The sequence below is a fragment of the Haliotis rufescens genome, unplaced genomic scaffold (genome assembly GCF_023055435.1).
Source record: "Haliotis rufescens isolate VD_foot unplaced genomic scaffold, xgHalRufe1.0.p SCAF_10, whole genome shotgun sequence".
Taxonomy (NCBI): domain Eukaryota; kingdom Metazoa; phylum Mollusca; class Gastropoda; order Lepetellida; family Haliotidae; genus Haliotis; species Haliotis rufescens.
Genome location: NW_025963780.1, coordinates 38,915,326 through 38,940,063, shown reverse-complemented (window position 1 = coordinate 38,940,063; position 24,738 = coordinate 38,915,326). Strand labels below are relative to the sequence as shown.

At 39.8% G+C, this 24,738-nt stretch overlaps 1 protein-coding gene across 1 annotated transcript; it reads right to left on the bottom strand.

The window, feature by feature from the left end:
* Positions 1-5,365: 5,365 nt before the first annotated feature.
* On the bottom strand, positions 5,366-19,437 carry LOC124142668. Its single transcript, XM_046511252.2, has 5 exons — positions 19,333-19,437; positions 9,247-9,562; positions 8,039-8,132; positions 6,441-6,563; positions 5,366-6,009 (listed from the first exon to the last, which is right to left on the bottom strand). The coding sequence occupies exons 1-5, from the start codon at positions 19,347-19,349 to the stop codon at positions 5,732-5,734; spliced, it is 828 nt and encodes a 275-aa protein (XP_046367208.2). The 5' UTR covers positions 19,350-19,437; the 3' UTR covers positions 5,366-5,731.
* Between the last annotated feature and the right edge of the window lie 5,301 nt (positions 19,438-24,738).

Below are 24,738 nucleotides of genomic sequence, written 5' to 3'. Positions count from 1 at the left end.
ATATTTGCTGCAGAATAATATTATCTTCCCGGTGTAATAGAGTAAGCTATCTTCCCAAATGCTTTATGGTATACAAGGCATAGAAGTGAAATAAACAGTTCTGTTTTTTAATAAGGGTCTTATGTTGTGCAAGTGTTGTAGTGGCATGTCCTTTTGATCACAAGGTGTCTGTCAAAGTACTCGATGCTACTGATCAAGATCTCTTTGTGTAGGGGGCGGTCGGGTAGCCTGGTGGTTAAAGCGTTCGCTCGTCACGCTGAAGACCCGGGTTCGATTCCCGACATGGGTACAATGTGTGAAGCCCATTTCTGGAGTCCCCCGCCGTGATATTGCTGGAATATTGCTAAAAGCGGCGTAAAACCATATTCACTCACTCTTTGTGTAGATGTTCCATACTTGCTAACTTTACTGTGTTAAATTATTCATTTCTGATGTCACGTGTGTCTGGTCATGCTAACAGCGGTAAAACTTCCTGCAACGCATGATTGCCGTAAGAGACGACTTTGCTTGTCATAAGAGGCGACTAACAGGATTGGATGGTGCATGTCATCGTATCCCAATTACGTAGATCAATGCTCACGATATCAATCACTGTGTGGTCCATACTCGATTATTTACAGACCATCGTCATATAGCTGGAATTTTGCTGTGTGCGGCATTAAACAACTAACAAACAAAACCTCAATACTGAAGAGAAATCTGACTGAGTGTGTGTTTGAATGACTAAAGGGATTTATTCGTTACCAAAGAGAGACCTAGTTTTTTAAAAAAACAAATATTTTTTTTATTAATTTTTTTACCAAGGCAAATATGTTAATTTAATATACAGTGTATGATACATGTACGGCTTTTTAACAAATAAAAACAGCTTAAAACGGACAAGGGACATTAGATCCTTGACATGGACAATAGACAATAGATGGGAAAGACTGACTTGGTAGAACGCAAGATCAGTCTTCAACCTAATGCAATATCTAAACAAAAGAGGCCATACAGGCTTCCCCCAGGCAAACGTGAAGTATTGCGTCAGTTTGAAGATTTATTACCTCAGAGTAGTATAACAGTAGTAGATGAAGGAGAGGATTTACCATCAGTCGTTGTTCTTGTAACTAAACTAAATAAGCCTAAAGCTGGTCTTAAACCTGGAACTAGAGAGGCTTGACTTTCACTTTGCAGATTTTGTTGTAACTTTAGACATCTCAACTCGGAAACTCAGGAATTCAGATATTCTATCCCGGATATTCAAGAGTTGTCAGAATAGTTTTCAGAAACGGTACCTCGATCTCGACTACTTTGGTTATACCGTCTGGGTTCTTCCAAATGGAGATTACGCCTGAGTCTCAAGGAAGCAGCCTTTAGAACCTGCTTGGTACTTACAGGTTCTTAAGATAACTTCACTGGGAAAACTACTTCGTCCTTCATTCCAAATGCGATGCACGCTGAACAGTCTCACAAGTGGACTCAAACCTCTCTAAAAATGACTCGAACTCTCACGCAAGTTTTCATTGCAAAGCGTTGAAATGTGAACGACCCCCCAGAGCAAGAAAGAATCCTCAGCGATTATGTGACTCCGACCATGTTGATCCGAGTGAAGGACTCTGGTTAAATTCTGTTGACAGTGGGATGAATGGCTATCACAAGACAAAATGGGTCTTGGGACAGTGCCAAATTGATGGTCTGTCTGAATACTTGGTACATTTATCTGGAAATCCTGCCCATCAGTCCCTATGGGTGAAGAAAGACGAACTTATGAAAAAAGCTCTTAGAAATGTTGAAAAGTGGCCACTCCCCCTAGTTTATTAGTTTTTAAAGGTTATGATACAAACGTACGAGGGGTGTTCATTAAAGATTTCCCCTAAACCACTTAGGGTTATCATATTTGGTTGAAATTTCACATGTGTAATGTCACATGTATCTATGGGTTATGTCTGAATTTGCGGCATCGAACTATTAATCTTACCACTTTTACAGGTGTTATGATCGAGTAAGGTGTGACAATGGAGTCAGAAGAATACCGAGCAGTGATTAGGTTTTTATATTTGAAAGGTCGCACACCAAAAGAAACTTTCGATGAAATGAAAGCAACTTATGGGGAAGATGCCCCATCATATGACGTTGTTAAACACTGGCATCGCCAGTTCAAGTGTGGTCGGACATCTGTGGAAACAGCTGCCATTCCTGGTCGCCCCCATTCAGCCATTGATGAGGACACTATCCATCAAGTGGAGACCGCCATTTTGGCAAACCGACGTATAACTGTTCGCCAGTTAGCACAAGATGTCAAGATCAGTGTAGGGTATGTGGAAAAAAATCATCCATGACAATTTGAACATGCATAAGGTGTCTACACGATGGATTCCCAGGTTGCTCACACCTTTCCAAAAGCAGGAACGAGTCAATTGCTCAAAGAATCTTTTGGACATGTGCCAGAAAAAAACAGGCAAACTTTTTTGACAGACTTATCACACAGGATGACAATGGGTCCATCATTATGATCCTAAGACTAAAGTTCAGTCGATGCAATAGAAGCATGTGGAGTCACCACCCCCAAAGAAGGAATGTGTCCAACCCTCTGCAGGCAAGGTCATGCTCACGGTGTTTTGGGACCAGCGCGGAGTAGTGATGATGGATTTCTTGGCAAAGGGTACCACAATTACAGGAGCTTATTATGCTTCACTGCTGCGGAAATTGCGGGACGCCATTAAGCTTAAGAGGCGTGGCATGCTGACCAAGGGTGTCCGTCTCCTGCAAGATAATGCTCCAGTACACAACTCTCATGTTGCCCAGACAGAAGCGCGGTCCTGTGTCTATGAAATCCTTCCACATCCTCCATACTCTCCTGACCTTGCACCATCTGACTTCCACCTCTTTCCAACCATGAAGTCATGAAGATGATGAAACACTGATATCTGAAGTCAAGTCCTGGTTTGAGACGCAAAATGAGGGCTTTTACAAGCGAGGTCTCAATAGTTGCATAAAACGATGGGAGAAGTGTGTAACTCTTAGTGGTTCCTATGTGGAGAAAGACTAATACCTATGCCAAGTTTCATTCCACTAGGTCCATCGGAAGTTGGACAGGGGAAATCTTTAATGAACACCCCTCGTAGGTGTAGGAAGATGTATGTAATTGTTGGCCATAATCACAAAAAGTATTTCTTTGTGTTTTAATTGTTTACATTTTTATAAACTTCACTGACACATTTTCAAACTATCTTGTCTCAACAAAGCCATTTCCCTACATAACCCAATGCAAACCTGTGCATTTTAGGCCAGCTTGCAGTTCTAGGGGGATAACTGTGTCACCCCTGTTAGCAGTTTGCGTTCCACGATCATGATGCAAGGGAGTCTGAAATGAGTCAATCCTATTAGCTGTTTGTGTTCCACAATTAGGAAACAAGGGGGATAACTGTGTCACCCCTGTTAGCAGGTCATGATGCAAGGGAGTCTGAAATGTGTCAATCCTATTAGCTGTTTGTATTCCACAATTATGATACAAGGGGAATAACGCAGTCCATTATGTTACCATGACATCACTTTATTTGACATTATTTTTCTCATTATTTTTAATTACTTAATGAAACATTTTACATACTAGAATTTACTTTCCCTGAAGTAGACTTGGACTATCGAATTGTAATTATCATCTCCTACCTATGCTGGTGCATTTCCAAACTCTGTCTTGTCACCTTGTTTATAAGGACATGAATTTACTTATAGAATTTAGTCTATTTCTGTGAGCAGTTTAATATAGCTAACTGCTATATCTGGATAACTGAATTATAGATTTTTATTGCTGATGTATTGGGACAAGTTTATGTGTGAGGTGTATGTATCAGTGAAACGCGTTATAGGGCCCATGTCATAGTGTATGAATGGGAACAACACATCTGTCAACATATTTATACATTTTAAAGTAGTGTACTAACTTCACTTGCAGTAAACCTGAAGATCTTCTCATGATGTACTTTAGAATTGTAACAATTTGACATTTGACTAGTTCAAAGCTTTAGTGCTCCCATATGTTATCTGCAGGCATGTTGTCGTAGTTTATCTTTGAAAAAGATGACGTGATTGTCACCTAGAGTGGTCGTCGCCATGTTGTAACATTGTTCCTCAACTTCCTGACACCTGAAGTTTTTGTTATAAAGTGATTGTTTTTGTTGAAAAAGTTGTTTATTTATTTCAATGCACAGATATATGAGTATTGACATGGAATGCACGCGATCGCTGTCTCGCTGAAGACCATGCATCGAAACATTCACGATCGTCCCATTTATGTTATCTGCAGGCATGTTTTCGAAGTTTATCTTTAGAATTGTAACAATTTGACATTTGATGCTCGCATCTGTTATCTGCAGACATGTTGTCGTGTTGTAACATGATTGTTCCTCATTTTCCTGACACCTAAAGTTATTGTTATAAAGTGATAGTTTTTGTTGACAAAGTTGTTTATTTATTTCAATGCACAGATATATGAGTGTCATCCACACTGGTATTGACATGGAATGCACGTGATCGCTGTCTCGCTTGAAGCCCACACATCGGCGGTTTCACGATCGTCCCCTTTATGTCACTTTGTTGTGATTTTACGAAGCTTATGTTTTTAAAGTCTTCCGCACAACCCAAAAGCAATATCTGAAATGCAACATAAGATTCACAAACATTACCATTTTCAACGAGATTGGAACATTTATTTCTACTAACCCGTGAAACATTATTCCACTGAGAATTATCAGCAAATGTAGACCTTTATTTCAAACGTGTTTTTGGTAAGTGTTTCGATTTTGAGAAAGGGGCGTCAGTGATAAAAAGTGTCAGTTGAATATGAAATAGGCAGACGGGAGGATTGCACTTCATTACACACATGAAAACTGTGAAATAGGCAAAATGTTGTTTTTTCTGCACACAAAACCTAATCAACAACGCTTTGACCTTTGAATGCGACATACGTAATTTTACGTGTTCCCGAGTCTTCAAACAAACCTCCTATTACATATTCACTAGTCTGTTTTCTCACACCAATAGAGAAGTTTACAGCCACGATTATTCACTATTTTATCCTCAGACCCAAGAGGGAGAATAGCGTCCGATAGATAATTGAGTTCTTCGTCGACTGGTAGGTACGTATCATCATTGTCAATAAAAAGATTATTTTTTTATGTGATACAACTTATCCCTGGTCAGTGACATGTACCCCATTTTGAAAATGTTGACAGTAATTTCCAACATGTACGAAAACACAGACAACAGTGACTGTAGCATAGAGAGCGAGCACAACAAACCCTTCCTCTTTTACACGAACCCAAAGGACGCTTCATGCATCAACAACATATGACTTGCATCCACAATACATCGTTTTCAGACAAGTTGAATAATATTACGTTCTATCCGCGGTTTTCATTGCCGAATTTTCAGCTAAGTACAAGGTTCACTGTGTAAAATTCAAACAAGGCACAAGGGGGTTAGGAAACATGAACACTTTACTGTGCAGCAATATCCTTTTTAACACCACATATGAGTCACAACCTGGGACAGTATAGCATCCTGAGACAGCGCCACACTTTAACGGACAATAATGAAACGATATATATTTTACATATGAGTTTAATGGGTTTTTGTATCCAACGATTCTGTGGTTTTAAGATATCTTATCTGTGAAACAGATTGTAACAAAGGGGCCTTGATAACATGCTTGATTCGCAGAGCTATCAATAGTATCATGTCCTGAACATTATTGACATCCCCTTACGGCCATCCACCATCCAAACTGACCCCGTTCTCTTTCCCGAACAGTGACGTCCAAGTAGCCTTCACTGCTTAGAAGACAAAGCCTGTGCCGACGTCCGAAATCTACTGTTTTACATACGAAGGAAGTTTCTTCCACACATGCTGACACGCACATCTTCATCGCATCTTCCAGCCCTCCAACGACCTTAATTCTCTTCCTGTTATGGCCCTTTGTGGTCAGTTCCTTATACGGCGTCATGGTGTGTCCATAACGCTTGCATTCTGAAAAGTGAGTGTGAGATGGCTTAAACGCAGCATTGAGCACAATTTCTATATCAGTGCAAGGCTCTTGTGGAAGGAAGGCGAACGTCTTGTGGGTCACTAGCGATTGCTATTTTGGGGAAACATACAGCCACGCTGCTGAAAAACTAAGCTTCATAATCGGAGGAACCTAGGATCCCGACTCATGATCATCAGATGTCTCTTGGCATCTCAGGGTCACGTACCTCAACCATTAAAGTGAGTGAGTGAGTTAATAGTTAACGTCACATCGGCAGTATTTCAGCCATATCGTCAACCATTAAAACATATCTAACCCCTCAATCTGAGAACGACACTAACTATTGTGAGAATGGCGACTCTAACTAACGTTTGGAAATGAACATGCAGGTTTTAATGTTCCAAACCAAACCCTCTTCCGCTAAGACGCTCACCTCTGTCGCAGGAGTTACGTCGGATGTTGTGGCTGTATCCAGGGTGACACAGACACTGTCCCAGGAAGCATAACGTCATAGTCACGTGACAGTCAGCATCACGAGTGCAGTTCATGCCGATGGCTTGAGTTAAAAATGATAAAAATTCACATTTGAAATAGTATTTAGTCACATAATGACATTTTACTATGAAACTAAGTTAAACCCAAGCATGGAGACTTCCGGAATGCATTGGGCAACATAGGCGTGAATGTTCATATTAATATGTGTAAGAAGTGTAACAAGAGTGAGTGAGTTGGATTCCATGTCACTTTAAAAGTATTGCAGTTATGTCAAGGTGTGTCAGGTCTTAGACGTTTACAACTTTAGTGAAAGCCACGATGGTGCTGACAAACCTAGCCACACAATCGGGGCGAACCTGGATTCGAACCCACGATCATACGTTTCAGGCGTGCCTAAGGGACGTAACTGTGGCGCCTTAGACGACGTGTAACAAGAGGGATTAGATTAGAATGTGCGTGGAGAGTAACAGGAGAGTTGTCTTTCAATTTCATAAAACATAATGTTCTGATCTTTGTGTAGCATTAGCTAAAGTGAGTGAGTGAATATGGTTTTACGCCGCTTTTAGCAATATTCCAGCAATATCAAGGCGGGGGACACCAGAAATGGGCTTCACACATTGTACCCATGTCGGGAATCGAACCCGGGTCTTCGGCGTGACGAGCGAACGCTTTAACCACTAGGCTACCCGACCGCCCCCATTAGCTAGAGATACAACCTGATTTTAATGAGATTGGTTATCGTTGAAAATGTGCTTGTGCGAGCCATCGATAAGAAGGGCATGCATGTATAAATTGAAATAACCGCTTATAAAAACAACACACAAACTTTAATGCCTACGTAGATCAATGAGGTCAAGCAATATGTCCCTTACAACTTAAATTTCATTGAAATAATAGCGATTCAACACTTTCCATAATCATAAGAAATCAGTCCTTCACACGATTCCGACTTTATCATCAATAAATGTTTCTGAATCACTATCCACAAAGTCCATGTTTCTTCTCTTCTTAAAATTTATTAAAGCTTTGCAGGGGTGAGGGTTTTGGTTGTCGTTATTGTCGTAAATATTTTAGCAAGCAGGGATGAGGATATGTGTCTCGTTATTGTCGTAAATAGCAAGCAGGGATGAGGATATGTGTGTCATTATTGTCGTAAATAGCAAGAAGGGATGAGGATATGTGTGTCGTTATTGTCGTAAATAGCAAGCAGGGGTGAGGATATGTGTGTCATTATTGTCGTAAATAGCAAGCAGGGATGAGGATATGTGTGTCGTTATTGTCGTAAATAGCAAGCAGGGGTGAGGATATGTGTGTCGTTATTGTCGTAAATAGCAAGCAGGGGTGAGGATATGTGTGTCGTTATTGTCGTAAATATCATGCACGTGGAGACTCACGTGGGCGTCATCGTTATATATACATAGCACAGACAGAGAGGAACATGATCATGAGCCTGAGTTTGGAAAACATGGATTGTCATCACTCGTGATTGGAACACACAAATTATACAAATATGTTTTCTTTTCATTGAATACTTACCAGCATAGCTTACACACAGCGGTTGGCCATATCTTCCCACCGTGCACTGCGAATTTGGGCCACAGGAAGCGTCAGCACAAGCTCCGGTCAGTGGCTGAAAATAGAAACAATTTTTATACGGTTTTATAGATATACTGATTCACAAAAATACACCACAAGTAAACTAATATTATCTCTATTAAAACTCGAGTGGCGAAACTGATTTCCCTTTAGATGTGGATGGTATATCTAATTACGCCACTGGTGTCGGTTATGTCAGTTGATGGAGCAGGTTTGTTTTCTGCCATGTGCACTGGCCGAGGTTTGGACGATTCGATTTATGAGAAGATTGAGCCTTGGCATTTTGTGTCTTCGTAGCCTGCTCCTCCAACCCCCACTTGCAGAGGAGATCACTCCAGTGAAGCGTCCTCTTCACGTAAACGTTACGTCATGCCATGTGTTCTTCAAAGACTCAAATGATTGTGTTTGAAGGGAATATGTATGATACCAGGATCAGACGTTTTACAAACGTCCGTTGCTACAGAGCTGACCTGGAGTGACACTCATCACATATTGCTGGAGTTGTGCAGCAGTGTCAGACTCTGTTGATGTGTTACCCTGGCCTGCAAGAACCCCTGATCTGTCACCAATTGGACATTCTTGGGATGAAATGGAACGACGTTTGTGACGTCTTCCAAATCCTCAAACAACGTTTAGGTGTCTCAGTGTGGCGAGGGTGCCTGAATCAATGCACAAGGCAGACACACACGCTACTGTCTGCAAACTTAATTTTGAACCAATCGTGTGACATGACTCATTTGCATGTGTTAAACAGCTCTTCACATAGACTGTCGCTCGTAACCATTCTAATTCCATCCCGACTGTAAAATATTTCGACCGATTCTCCTTGTTTCTGGAACGTCAAATAGCTTTTACATTTGAATATTTTAAGAATACAATCCATTGAAAAATTCAATTATGATTAATTCATCTCATTTTGCAAAATATTGCAAAATATTGTAAAATATTTTTGAGTGCACAGTCGGATGAACTGGGGGCGTTCGTAAAAAAATACAGTTTGCCGTAAATCTACATATATTGCTGCGCCTCAGATCACAGACAAACCCGTGCCTCCTGTCAACAAAGCATATAAAGAAGATCAAGACAAGGTGTGAGTGACGTAATTGTCCCCCGTTGCATCAGAAGTTCATAAAATCCTTCATACAAACCATTTTCCAGTCTTGAATGTTACTAAAGAAGATGCCACTGCGGACAGTGAAGCTGGGGGTAGTTTTCTTCAAGAGTTGACATGCGCGTTTCTCTGGGTCAAAGGTGAAGGACAGGCATGGCGGCAACAGTTTGCATTCAGCTGCGCAGTCGTACATAGAGGGCGCACCAACAGAGTCTATGTAATCATGATCCTTGCCAGGAACAACTTCATGGACTGGAGGATGAACACAACCATCATCACTCGCCTGTTCAGTCAGAGAGGGGGCACACAGACAGGCAGTGACCGCAATTATGGTCCACATCTGTGTTTGGAGGCTGAAAATAGACATGTAAGTGACAGTGATTAAGGGCATTAACACATCATAGATCCAAGACCCTATTAGGTAATATTATTCTGTCACCAAAATTAGTATATTGAGTTTAAATATATTCATTTCAAATAGTGAAATGTGCTTAAATTTAAAAATCCTTGTATCACAGATGAAATACTCAAGTACCATACTGTTACTAGTTTTGTTGATTTGAAAATAGAGATAGAATTGAATTGTATTTTGTTATGTATGCTGATACAATTCGTATTTGTGGCTAGTATTTGATATCAGCAAAATATGATTGTATTGTTTTTATTCATGCTTTGATGTATATTATGTGTTTTCATATTTTTCCATGAGTATCATATAAAAGAAATAACAGTGATTCGTGATAAGATGTATATAAGTATTGAGACAATTTAAATGCTATTAAGAAGTTTTCCATATTTTGTGATAATGTAAAACATTCTTTTTTTGAGGGACTTGTTATGTGTGCTAAGTATGTTTCGAAATGTGGTGTAAACTTGTATAAGTTGATCAGTATATTAGGTGCAATTAGACTTGACTTGCTGTATGGGGTTTTTATACCCCTTTACTTCATCCTCACTGGTGACAATTTCCGGGATCGGGTGGTCAGGCTCGCTGACTTGGTTGATGCATGTCATCGATGCCAATTGTGCGCATCGATGTTCATGATATTAGTCACTGGATTGTCTGGTCCTGACTCGATTATTTACAGACCGCCGTCATAGAACTGAAATATTGCTGAGTGCGGCGTAAAACAACAAACCAACCAACCAACCCAAGAGAGCGGAAGTGCGAAGACGTTCATACAATGTTTGGCCCCCTATCTATTAAGGTTCATACCCAAATGTGGGGCGGTCGGGTAGCCATACAACAACCAGCTGTATCGCAGAAAAAAATAGTTCATCAAAAAGAGAGGCGACATGAGCGTATGTATGCAGAGCAACTTACTCTTTAGAAACAGAAACACCTGACACAACATATGTATTTAAATAATATCACCATTAGATAAGAAAGGTCTGTTAAGAACTACCTCAGTAAGTCAGTCACAATGACAGCGCGTCGCAATACATTCACATCAAGTACAAGACGTCAAAATGGCCGACACGATAAATGTGACGGCAGAGATTTCAGAAGTGGCGCTACATGTTTTAGTCATCATTGATCAGTTGGCAGATCACTGAAAGGGGATTAAAGATGTGTCAAAGTTAAACTCATAAATTGCTGTAAACTGGTACTGTCAGCCTCGACACGGATCTAGTCGATACTACCATAGTTTGGATATGCACTTTTTCGTTTTGTTTACTTGGATGTTCAGCGAGGATATTCGTAAACGATCAAACTCTCTGACGTTTCTCAACGTATACTAAAACGCCGAGTTCAATAATAAAGGGTCGAAATGTTCAGAAAGAACACTTCTGTATGTATTCATGCTAAGGAATTCCCAGGGGCTCCCCAGGAATGTGGAAGTACTCCGTCAGTGTTTACATGTACGTCATTTCAAGAACACGGTCTCGTGAAAAACGTATGAACGTCAAATTGTGTCGTTCATACACTTATGAACGTCACATTCGCGGTCATGTGACCGACCTCTCGTCCAATGGAAAAGCCGTGTATCGTGGAAAGTTCAAATTAAAATATTATTTAGTCTTTACTTGATGTTAGGGTTTTTTACACCCCTTACTTCATCTTCACTGGCGACAATTTCCATGCCCCAAAAGAGCAGAAGGTCCAGGGTACGGTCCCTGGCCGCGTCCCAAAATAGCACTTGTTGTTACTCTGCTTGGTACTCGACATGAAGGGGCTAAAACAAGGACGGTCGGCTCGGTATCAGTATACTTTGTCTGAGTGGGGCATTCCTGTTATTCTGCGGCATGGTATCTCAGTTGGTTAGCACTATAAATCAGCATTCGTCCAGACTAGTACAAGCAGCCACACACACACACACACACACACACACACGCACACGCATACACGCACACACGCACGTGCATGCACGTCGCTATATAAGTCCAACAATCCTTGACGCGATGTTATACCCAATTGACGTCACCTCACCTCCATGTCTCAAAGATACGTCCATACTATTTATCATGTCTTTGAAAGTCATTTAGAAGTGATACACATAAGGAAGAGAATTTATGGATGTCAACTACTTGATTATGAGGAACACAACGTTTCGGAGTACATGCTTATTCCTTCATCGGGTTAACGTTTCAGAGTATATGCTAGCTCCTTCATCAGGTGAATTCACCTGATGAAGGAGTAAACATATACTCTGAAACGTTGTGTTCCTCATAACCAGCTACAGCTCCAAGACATCTACCCTCTCCATTTTGTTGTATCTTAATCAAAAGAAAAGGCCTCTCGACATAGCTCCGGCCAAGTCTAAGCCTCAGCAGGTTCCCCCTGCCCCAGTACCAGCTCCCACTGCTCCACAGAGCAAAACCGAGGAAGAAGACGACTTCAATCTCCACGATGGAGGAAGTCCTTTCTCCTGCCACTCATCCCCGAGTCGCAGCCAAGTAAAGAACAGGAACACATCCCCTCTCCCGAAGCCTTCTCCCGCCCGACCCCTCCCAAGTCCTTTTTATGCGTCAAGCGTTAGGTTTTATTCCACGAGCCGGAGGCGAGTGGTATAAAACCTAACGAGGGACCGCCACCTCGGCACCTCCCACTCTTAACGACAACTACGCCCTGACAACTCCTACCAAGGAGCACAGCTCTGGAGTGGCGCTAGAGAGGGAGCCTCGTCCCAGAGGATCCTGGACCACCACAAGGATCCCCCCACCCATTGTATGCACCGGGAATCAAACGGGCGCATGTACCTCAGTGCAAACCCCGGTCCAACTATGGTCATGGTACAATACTTGGGGGGGAGAAGAGATTCGAGCACGTGTTGAGCTCGTTCCAGGATCTCTCGGAACACCTCTCAAATTGTGACATGGCAGCGTCCCCTGGATTCATAGGAAACGCTGCTGCCCAGCTCACAATGAAGAAATTCCAGGGATCGGGCACTATCGAGGAACGCATCACCAGGAGGCTCCTGGCCGGCCAACTCTCCTAGTTGCTCCCACCAAAGGACTTGCCTACTCCGCGCCTGCCACTCCTGACCTCCCATCCACTCCAACCCAAGCCCAACTTCTTCCACCTATTATGATATATGTCCCTTAAAATTGTTTGATTGACACTACTTAGAAGTTGACGGATGATAAAGTAGACACAATTCATGGATAACAACTTCTTTCATACTATAAAGCGACGTTTCGGTATAGATCCTTATACCGTTGTCAAGCAAGACTGAATGAGGAACATTGTACAGAATATACATAGTAGGTGGGGTATTAACGCCAAAGAAATATCACCAATGGAGGTGTCCATCCCTCTGTAAATCCAGTGGAAGATAACATTATTATAGGCAAACCGCTACGATATGATAGTAAGAAATCGGAACTCTATTTCCATAATATCAACATTGAAACTATTGCACGCCTCACTGAGTGCACACAGTGTGCTCGCGAAAGCGACGCTGACCCACATATGGTGAACGAGCTGGCTCCTGACATAGTGCACGTGCTGGTGGACGCTGCAGGCACACCTTTTGGCGTAAGGAGCATTCGGGCGAATCGTCCCAAACAGAATAAGAAGAAAAAATCTAAACCGTGGTTTATGGCGTCAAAAGGCGACAGAGAGGTTACACACGTACAAAGAAAAGGGGGCATAACTCCGCCATGCTTAGCACTAGTTTATTGTAACTCAGGTCACTTGGTGAGATATAGCTGTGGGTAAGGACAATATATTTTCGTGGTGATTTGTTCACTAGGAACCAAACTATTCCAACACAAATAACGATATTGAAACTGTATACGTTTAGTTATAAACATGATAAAATCGTAGTTCATAAAAAAGGTAATTGGGAATAGAGATGGCCCTATCTAACCTATAACGTAGTCCTTACATTCTCTTGAATGTGTAGGTGTAATGTGACTAATATTGCACCATTATTAATGGAGCACTAGCCTTATCATCAAATGTAATGAAATTCCCCCAAAATAACACCATTCTATTTGACGTCATGGTTTTCTGTCTTTGATAACGTCAGAGAAGACGACACCGGTATTTTATTTTTATACTTTTTAAAAATTCCTGGAGAAATAAAGTAAACAGTTTCATAGCCTGTGATCACAATATTGAAAAGAGAATGAACCCATTGATAACATAATGCAAAACGAGATGAATAATTAGTAAATTGTTTGTGAATAACGCGCACCTGGCGATTAATTAGATATCACAGTTATGTGTATCAAAGACATAAAAAACAATTCTAAAACCAAGACAATTCTTTCAGAGATGTGTGCATATTATTTTAACGAAAAATATTATCCATTTTGTTAAAAGTAATACATTTAGTTTTAGTTATAAAATAAAATGAAACTTCTATTCTGGACATTGGTTATATGAACTATATTGACTATTACACATCCCAAGAAATACGTACATGCTGCAGTTACATTTACGTAATACCGTATTCGACACTATATACCTATCAATTGTTATGCAAACAATGTTCAAACAAACAGGAGATTATGAAAGGTTCGTTCGTACATGTTATGGCCTATATTTACGTATATCATTTTGAACATTGACGAATATCCAAAGTGAAATTAATTGTGTGAAACAATGTATAAAAGATATGCAAAATCTACATAATAACTAAAACTGTAAACAACATGGTTACAATGATCGTGTGCACTCTCATTCAAGGACCTTCACCTCAAAGAAATGACCAAATATGTACAACAATGTTGACGTATCACTACTAAATGGCGTGTTTACTGTCAACAGTACGCGAGATTTTACAAGGGGACTTTCGTTGATTCAGGGATCGTATATACATACATGTAACATGTAAGTAATCAGAAAAACTCTGACAAACTACGTACTGTTATTTGTTGTTATAATTTTCATTTAAACCAACGGAAATAGTCAGAAATTCCGATAAATACCGTTGTCGTTGTGCTTAATTTTGCGTCGGTCATGGCGTCACACAGGACGGTAACTGACAATTTATGTTGAAAATATCAAAGCATTGCAATGTATTCCCTAATTCTTCCTACGATTCTCTTCCCATGCTTATTCTGTTAAATACATGTTGAGCCAATATCTTAAACGAATAGACGAAAGGATAGCTCAAAATAGGAGAAAATGCTACACTCTGTAAAATCTGAATTTTGCTTTGTTTACATTTCAAACAAGTGCAGTTTTCGAGCACAGCGTTCGTTTTCACACCTAACATTTTTTGCTTGATTTCATCTAGGCACTTTGTATTGGTGACAAAGACCATTAGTTATTTGCTTCTAAAATGTATGAGGAATTCAAGGATGTATGTATCGCAGCTACGTTTGAAATATACGTGATGTTACAGGCGTCTCATAACCAGTGTACGTGAAATGTTTGGCCTAAAATCCCAGTGGATGATATCACAGAACAGGGAATTCCCACCTTATTCAAAACTGTTTGGGTGATGTATTTTGAAAGTAGGGGTTGAAAAGGAGGGAGATATATGTCCCTCTTGCATCCAGGGGGTGAACCTTAAAAGAAATAAAGCTGCTGGGTTAGATTGTGTTGAAAACGATTATTTTATTGATTCTACAATTCATCTAATACCACTCCTAACTGATTTCTTTAACTTGATACTTCTGGATTTGTACCAGATTGCGGGCTGAAGGGAATAATAAAACCGATACATAAGACACCTAGATCCAAACTCATATAGACCAATAACAATTCTCAGCTGTTTCGGAAAACTCTTCACAAGTATTCTTAATGCGAGGCTCACTGAGTTTGTAGAAACTAATAATATTGTAACTCCAGCCCTAGCAGGATTCAGAAAAGGTTTCTCCACAAGAGACAATGTATTTGCTGTACATGCAATCAGGGAAAATTTAAAACAAGCAAAACGAAAACTCTAATGCGTCTTTATTGATTTTACAAAAGCATTCGACACTGTTTGGAGGGCTGGTCTATGGTATAAATTGCTAACTTAGGGTATACATGGTAAATTTCTTAACTTAGTAAAGAATATAAGATAAGAATAACATATAATCCCCTGTTATGCTAAATAATCAAATATCCCCATTCTTCCCATGCAACATTAAGACAAGGCGAGATCTTTCGCCACTTTTGTTTTCACTTTTTATTAATGATTTTGAGCCCTCCCTACTTGAACGAGGAAGTAAATGTGTGATTAAGATTACCAAAGCGAAACCAATCTAATATTTTGGCTACAGTTTATTGTTTTGTTATATGCAGATGATGCTGTACTTATTCAGTGAAGACCCCGCAGACCTACAACAATCATAGTTATTGTTCACGATGGAAACTAAATGTAAACTTATCCAAAACCAAAATCATAGTGTTTGGAACCAGGCCTGCTAGAAACAGCAATCTGTAAAAATCAATCACCTTTGGCAATCAAACTTAAGAAATTGTCGATAATTATATTTACCTTGGAATAAAGTTTCACAGAAACAGGAAATTTGTAAAAGCAATCAATGCCTTAGTAGAAAATGCAACAAAGGCTTTGTTCTCATTACTAAAAAAAGGACGTGATATTAATCTGCCTTTTGGGATTGTTTAATATCCGCAATTGATTCTTTGATTTCCCCGATCCTAATGTACTGTTGTGGAATCTCGGCATTTGAAAACATAAGGAAAATAGAAAAGGTTCACTTAAAAATTCTTAAACTTACAGCAGGTCTTCGAAATGCAACACCAAACTTATATGATCTATAGGGAGATCGAAGGGAACCCCTCAGTATCAAAATTTACAAACGTGTTATTCTATTCTGGCATAAAATGGTAATCTATAATCAAACTCCAAAATTAACAAATATGCTCTATAATTTTATCACTCTTGACTACGCTTGCATCTCTGAAAAACTTCCATGGACAACACTTGTCAAGAAAATATTAAACAACTGTGGTCTCGGTGAAATATTTGACAACCCGCTAATGTATTCTTCTCCATGGCTAGCTTTAAAAGTTGAAGAAATATTGGATACATCTGAATGGCCTAATATGTAAAAAATTTAAAAAAATGTTTATCCAGCATTAGAGTAAAAGCTATGAAAAGCTTGTCAAAATTCTTCAATACCATATTTAGAAATGTTGAAGCTGTTCGAAAACGTGTATGAGATTCTGGTTACTCATATTTCATTGTAACCTTAGACCACGAAATGTATCTGCACAATTCACCTGTCATCTTGATACTGATATTTTTATTATATTATGAATTTATATTATAATCTTTCTCATGTACCACCGTTGGTGAGTTTTTATGAGAATAAACTGAACTGAACAGTAGAGGATTAACAGTAACAACAGTTGCATTCATGACCGGGACAACATGAGTACGTAATGACAACAGAAGGATAATACTGTCAAAACATGACAGTCATGTTGTGACAATATTATCCTTCTGTCGCCGCACACAATTCCAGCTATAATTATGACGGCCGTATGTAAATATTTATTAATCTTTTCGAGAAGTTCACAAGAGTCAGGAAGTGAATGGCGAAGAACACCGAACTGAGCAGAATGCCAGTAAAGACTCTGGATCCCGGTAAACCAGTGTCTGAAACCATATCTCACCTTTCCACTGGCAAGGGTTGGTTGGTTTGTTGTTTAACGCTACACTCAGCAATATTCCAGCTATATGACGGCAGTCTGTAAATAATCGAGTCTGGACCAGACAATCCCGTAATTGACATCATGAGCATCGATCCACGCAATTTGGACACGATGACATGCATCAACCAAGTCAGCGAGCCTGACCACCCGATCCCGTTAAGTCGCATCTTGCGACAAGGATAGTCGCCTTTTACGGCAAGCATGGGTTGTGGAAGACCTATTCTAACCCGGATCTTCACGGGTCGAAAACATATTAGACAAAATGACAAATGCATAGTTTTTTAGAAGCATCGTTCTGCAAGGTATTGTAAGTTAATACTATTACCTTATCGACCGACAAACAAAACTAGAGTGTGTGATTTAACGTAGATGTCTTTTACGTTTTTATGCAAATTGTGTGAGTGGGGGTTGCTACCGGTAGGGCAGGACATGTTTATCCTTTTCATCAACCAAGTCAGCGAGCCTGACCACCCGATCCCGTTAATCGCCTCTTGCGACAAGCATAGTCGCCTTTTACGGCAAGCATGCGTTGCGGAAGACCTATTCTAACCTGGATCTTCACGGGTCGAAAACACATAATGAACAACAAAAGTTCATGTGACATTGAATAAGATTTAATGAAAAGTTATGTTTTTCACTAAAACTGAAACAATTTCGGTTTGCAGATAAAAGACTCCTGAAAGTGTTCAAATGGTTTAATTTGCCATACTGACCTCAGAAAATGCGTGATTTCATAAAAAATGTCAATTAACAAATCAATAGTGTGTGTCCACCTCTGTTTGCGATGCAAGCAACACATCTTCGTCTCATGGAATGGACCAGGCGTCGCACAAAGTCCTGTGGGATATCTGTCCATATCTGCTGGAGCATGTTTTATAGTTCCTGGAGTGTCTGTGGAACACGTGGTTGACGTCGAAGGCGCCGATCCATCTCATCCCACATGTGCTCGATTGGTGAGAGATCAGGGTAGCGAGCCGGCCAGGGGATGACATTCACGTTGTTTTGTTGAAGAGAATCCTGAACAAGTGGAGCAATATGAAGCCGGCCGTTGTCATGTTGAAAGGTAATGCCTGGGCCATGACGACGCAAAAACAGTAGAACGACAGGGCCGATGATTTCGTCGCGGTAGCGCTGTCCATTGAGATTTCCCCCTACCACTATCAAACAGGTCCTCTGTCTTGCTGTAATCCCACCCCATACCATAACGTTGCCGCCCCCGAAACGATCTTCTTCCATGGCACAATGATTGACGTAACGTTCACCTCGACGTCGGTACACTCGAATCTGTCCATCGCTGTGGCTGAGTTTAAAACGAGACTCGTCAGTAAATAGAACGTTACCGCGTCCTCACTGCCGTCCAGCGTAGAAGCTGTCTGCACCACTGTAGACGTGCTTGACGGTGGTTTCCTGTCACAATGGGACGTCTGGCGGGTCTTCTGGTGACAATCCCTGCACATCTGAGGCGGCGACGTACGGTTTGTGAAGATATTCGTCGAAGGCCAGGGATGCTTCTTGCAGTCACTGTTGCTGGCTGGAATCGATTTCGTAGGTGTGCTGTTCGAATCCAGCTGTCTTGTCGATTATTGGTTACGCGAGGCCTTCCACTCCGAGGATGGTCTCTGACTGCATTCGTCTGTTGCCAACGTTGCCATAAACACCAAATGGTGTTTCTGTGAACGTTAAATTGTCTTGCAACATCACGTTGACTCGATCCTGCTTCAAGCATACCAATGGCTCGCAGACGCTCATTTTCGGACAGGCGTGGCATTTCGTAATGTTGAATAATTGCGTAATTGCTACCGGTAGGGAAGGAAATGTTTATCCTCTTCGTGGTCACCTGTTGTCATCACTGATTTTCTGTGACCGATTCATACATTTTGCTATTTTGCCTTTTACACCAAAAGGAAATTCCATATGTTTGGGCGGAAAAGTGAACAGTTAGAATCATTAACAATACAGTTTGGTGTATAATGGTTATGGAATATAGCGAATTATATTAAACAGGATAAACTCTCACAAGGCACTATGAAACATTCGATACAGGTAATGGCGACTTACCACAAGCTTGGTGACATGAAAAACTTCAGTTCCTATTCCAACCCTTACATTCTGACTGAATATCACGAATCTCGTTTCTTTGGGAAAACGAAGAGGGTCGTACTGAAATCTCAGGAACAATTAATTTCAATAAATAAATCATCGGTACAGAGTAGGAAATATTGATTTTAGTTTCCAGTACCCGCACGGCCAACGTTACAGCCAGTCAGAAACATTCCAGGTTTATGACGGCGGTATATTATTTATCGTGGTTGCGCAAGTCAGTTCTGTGATCGACGTCATGGGTATCGATCCACGCATTTGGGATACAATCACATGCAATCAACTAAGTCACCCGATCCGACCACACATATTTAACGTTTAAACAGTGATGGATATACTTTGAATGACATGGTCCACAATACCCAATCATGCCGACAATAATTTAACACTATGTTTTAACGTTCGTCGATGACACAGCCACTAACAATCTCAGTTAATAATAACACAAAAAACAATTGTACATGAAAATGCATCATACAATCCTGTCATATATGTTTTGTTGACATTACCAGCTGTAATTTAATGTGTCACTGTCGAACGGGCACAATTATATAAATAAGCATTTGTTGGAACAATAGTTGTTTTCTGGTAAAACGTTTAACAGATATAATGCCTTGATGTTAAAGTTATGACACAATATCGTCTTCTGAAATGTCCGACAGGCAACGTGTCCTTTCATGGACAATGCCACGACAAGAGTTCAGAATGCTATGCTCAGATATAGCAACCTCAACATTGGTAAACTGACTGATTGATAATTGATTGAGAGTTTGCTGTTTCCAGCAGACAGACAGTATGCTCTCGGGTTACGCTTTGTTACCTCTTCACAGTATCACATAACATTATATGACATTTTATTTGAAACTAAAAGGCTACTGAAGCAAGGTTTATCTGCCTTCAAAAAGCATTCGATACAGTTTCCAAGCGAGTAATAACGTTGTTGAGAACTAAATTTGAATTTTGTAAAAATATTCAAAAGTGTGTCAATGTACTGATGTCAAATGCCACCTCTTGAGTTATACAAAATGGACATGTACACCTGTCATATATTTTTGAAAACGAAAAGGGCTGTGGACAAGGATATCCACTTTCACCCTATTTATTTGTAGTTGTGTATATTAGGTATATTAGTTATTAAGATCAGACAAATTATATTTACAAGGGATTACCTCAAATGACACAAAACATAAATTAGGACAGTATTCAGATGATACTGCATTATCCCTAGACGACTCTGATGCCTCCCTCAACGAAGCCATAAACACAATAACCAATGTTTACAGAATGTCTGGACTACAAAAGAGGCAGGATCAATGACACAACGTCAAAGAAATATCAATCAAGACTTAGATTGAGACTGGAATAAAGGAGATTTTAATATAATAATAATTATGCTAAAACCCCATTTAACAGATCTTTGGGTGATAAACACCAGAAATAGAATTGAAATAATCAAGAGAACTCTTTCAAATAGGAGAAAACGAAACCTTACTTTAATTGGAAAAATTACTGTAATTAAGACATTGTCATTCTCAGCATTAGTACATATAATAACATATTTCCCAAGTCAGCTTAAAGAATTTATTAATGATATAAATTAGGTATTTTATTCCAATTTATATTGAACGATAAGAACATTCAAGGTTGACAATCTTTCCTGGAAAGACACACTGGATGCTTGGTAAAAATACTTGAAGAATTCTACTTCAAACGATAAGAAACGTAAACGAAATGTTTACACAATCACTGTGGCTTAACCATCAACTCAAATATCCAGATTTCATAATCAAAAATTGGTATAAGTAGGGAATGTCTTACCCATAGGGTTAGGAATAACCGAGTTTTGTAACAATCGTATGTGCACTGGTGCATATATCCCTTTACCCCGACCAGTGTATTGTTTACGTCATCTAGACGGCATTGTTGAGGTCATTCAAATCTTAGTGTGACGTGAGGTCGGAATGATGCACCCTAGAAACGACGTCATAGTTGTAAATTATTGACTTCATTCGACAATTATGGTTTTCTAAAACGGCATTTTTGTAAAGCGGAGATTAACCCTCTGGATACCGAGTTTTTGTCTTAAACACATTTTCCTAAGATCGGAAAAGTGAAGGTTGTGCGAGAATTGCGCTCACGCGGCACTGGATCTACCTCTGGCTATAAAATTACGCAGAGATGGAGAATGTTAAATTTCCTATCTGATGCTGTGAATTTAACTGCAAATATTAAACCAGTTTTAAAAAATACACTTCTAAGTGTTGTCCGAGAATTTATTCTGCGTTGAAAAACAGTAAATTTCTCCGCTTTTTATGGTACGACGATAAAAGTACTGTGCGACGAGGTTTTTTATTCAGACGTTTTACGGAAACTGCGAGCGAACAAAAATACTGCTAATATCTGAACGACATAACTATATATCAAATGGAGTTATACGCGTATGTATAACGACATACATTCAATGCCAAAAATAGCCTGCCGTAAATGACGTCAAAAGGCGTCAAAGAGGTTACACACGTTCAAAGAAAAGGGGACATAACTCCGCTATGCTTAGCACCAGTTTATTGTAACTCAGGCCACTTTGAGAGAAGTTGCGGGTAAGGACAATATATTGGTGTTCTGTTCTCTAGGAACCAAACTATTCCAACACAAATATCGATATTCAAACTGTAAACGTTCAGGTATAAAAAGACCCATGAGAAATGATGAAATCGTACTTCATCAAAAAGAGGTAATAGAGAAATGGATGGCCCTATCTAACCTATAACTTAGTCCTTAGATTCCACATTCTCCTGAATGTGTAAGTGTAATTTGACTAATGTTACGCCATTATTAATGAAGCACTAGCCTTATCATCAAATGTCAATATGAAATATGAAATGAAATACCTAAAGAATAACACAATTCTATTTGACGTCATGGCTGGTTTTATGTCTTTGATAACGTTGCAGAAAGACGACATTGGTATTTTGATAAATATATATCTCCCCTAATTTTCGTTCATGGTATGGAAAATCTCGATGTGTAAAACGGAATTTGACGCTTTTCCGACACAATATAAAATGACTGCTTTCACCATGCAAATAATGTCTTGAATATATAAACAATAGTTATCGTGAATCTTGATAATTTATCGTGTATCTTAACTGGACAAGACATGCACCTGTTTGGCATCAATTTACGTAATGAAATACCAAAAAGAATATTTCAAAACAACCAAAATCATATTCAATATTGGACATATATTTGTTTATTATTATCTGACGATTTCTCTTAATCTCGTCTCAGAATTACACAATACAAGATGTGAAGAAAGCTCTATTGGTATAGAATTATCAGGGCAATCGTTTAAAGTTGAACCAACGAGGTACCTGGAATTGGTTTTGTTTTTATATTTTTTGCAATTCCTGGAGAAATAAAGTAAATACTTCAATATCCTGTGATCACAATATTGAAAAAAAAAGAATGAACCAATTGATTATACGAGGGGTGTTCATTAAAAATTTCCCTTGACCCACTTCCGATGGACCGAGTGGAATGAAACTTGGCATAGGAATTAGTCTATCTCAACATAGGAACCACCAAGAGTTACACACTTCTCCCATCGTTTTATGCAACTATGGAGACCTCGCTTGTAAAAGCCCTCATTTTGCGTGTTTCATCATCTGTGAAACGTTTTCCCTTCAAAAATGACTTCATGGTTGGAAAGAGGTGGAAGTCAGATGGTGCAAGGTCAGGAGAGTAAGGAGGATGTGGAAGGATTTCATAGCCACAGGACCGCGCTTCTGTCTGGGCAACATGAGAGTTGTGTACTGGAGCATTGTCTTGCAGGAGACGGACACCCTTGGTCAGCATGTCACGCCTCTTAAGCTTAATAGCGTCCCGCAATTTCAGCAGTAGTGAAGCATAATAAGCTCCTGTAATCGTGGTACCCTTTGCCAAGAAATCCATCATCACTACTCGTGCTGGTCCCAAAACACCGTGAGCATGACCTTGCCTGCAGAGGGATGGACACGTTTCTTCTTTGGGGGTGGTGACTCCACATGCTTCCATTGCATCGACTGAACTTTAGTCTCAGGATCATAGTGATGGACCCATGTTTCATCCTGTGTGATAAGACTGTCAAAAACGTTTGCCTGAGGGGGGGGGGGGGGGGGGGCGACCAGGAATGGCAGCTGTTTCCACAGATGTCCGACCACACTTGAACTGGCGATGCCAGTGTTTAACAACGTCATCCCCATAAGTTGCTTTCATTTCATCGAAAGTTTCTTTTGGTGTGCGACCTTTCAAATATAAAAACCTAATCACTGCTCGGTATTCTACTGGCTCCATTGTCACACCCTACTCGATCATAACACCTGTAGGGGCGGTCGGGTAGCGCACCTGGCGAAACGTAAGATATAACTGTTCTGTGTATCAAACGACAAAAACAATTCCAAGACCAATACAATTCTTCCAGAAATGTGTGCATACATTTTAACGAAAAATATTATCCATTTTGTTAAATTAATCTATTCAGTTTTAGTTATAAAATGAAATGAAACGGCTGTTCATGGACATTGGTTATATGAACTTATAATATTGACTATTACACATCCCAAGAAATACGTTTATGCTGCAGTTACATTTACACTTCATCTTGTAACACTTGTCCAAAGGAAATACATATCGTATTCGACACTATAAACCTATCAATTCTTATGCCAATAATGTTCAAACAAACAGGAGATTATCAAAGGTTCGTTCATACATGTTGTGGCCTATACCTACGTATATCTTTTTGAACACTGACAAATATCCAAAGTGAAATAAATTATGTGAAAAATGTATAAAAAATATGCAAATTCTACATCATCACCAAAAACGGATCTTATCTGGCAAATTCTTTACTGTTTCTGGGCGGTCGGGTAGCCTGGTGGTTAAAGCGTTCGCTCGTCACGCCGAAGACCCGGGTTCGATTCCCGACATGGGTACAATGTGTAAAGCCCATTTCTGGTGTTCCCCGCCGTGATATTGCTGGAATATTGCTAAAAGCGGCGTAAAACCATACTCACTCACTCACTTTACTGTTTCTCGTCGGTTATTCTCATTTTATTTTCACAGTCATTAGTTTTGTTCATCGGTATAGTTTTTTATGTCTTTGTTTTCAGAGCCATTTGAACTGAAAGTCATTTTTTTCTATCTACCAATTGTTTATTATACAAAGACCAAATTTCAATATCCAACACGGCAGTAGCTACAACGTCAGGACAGTAAACATGACAAATTTACTATGTAGCACGGTCAATTTTACACAAAGTGAAAAGCGACTCAGACATTTATCATAAATATTTATCATTAATAATAAGCATTGAAGCCCAGAGC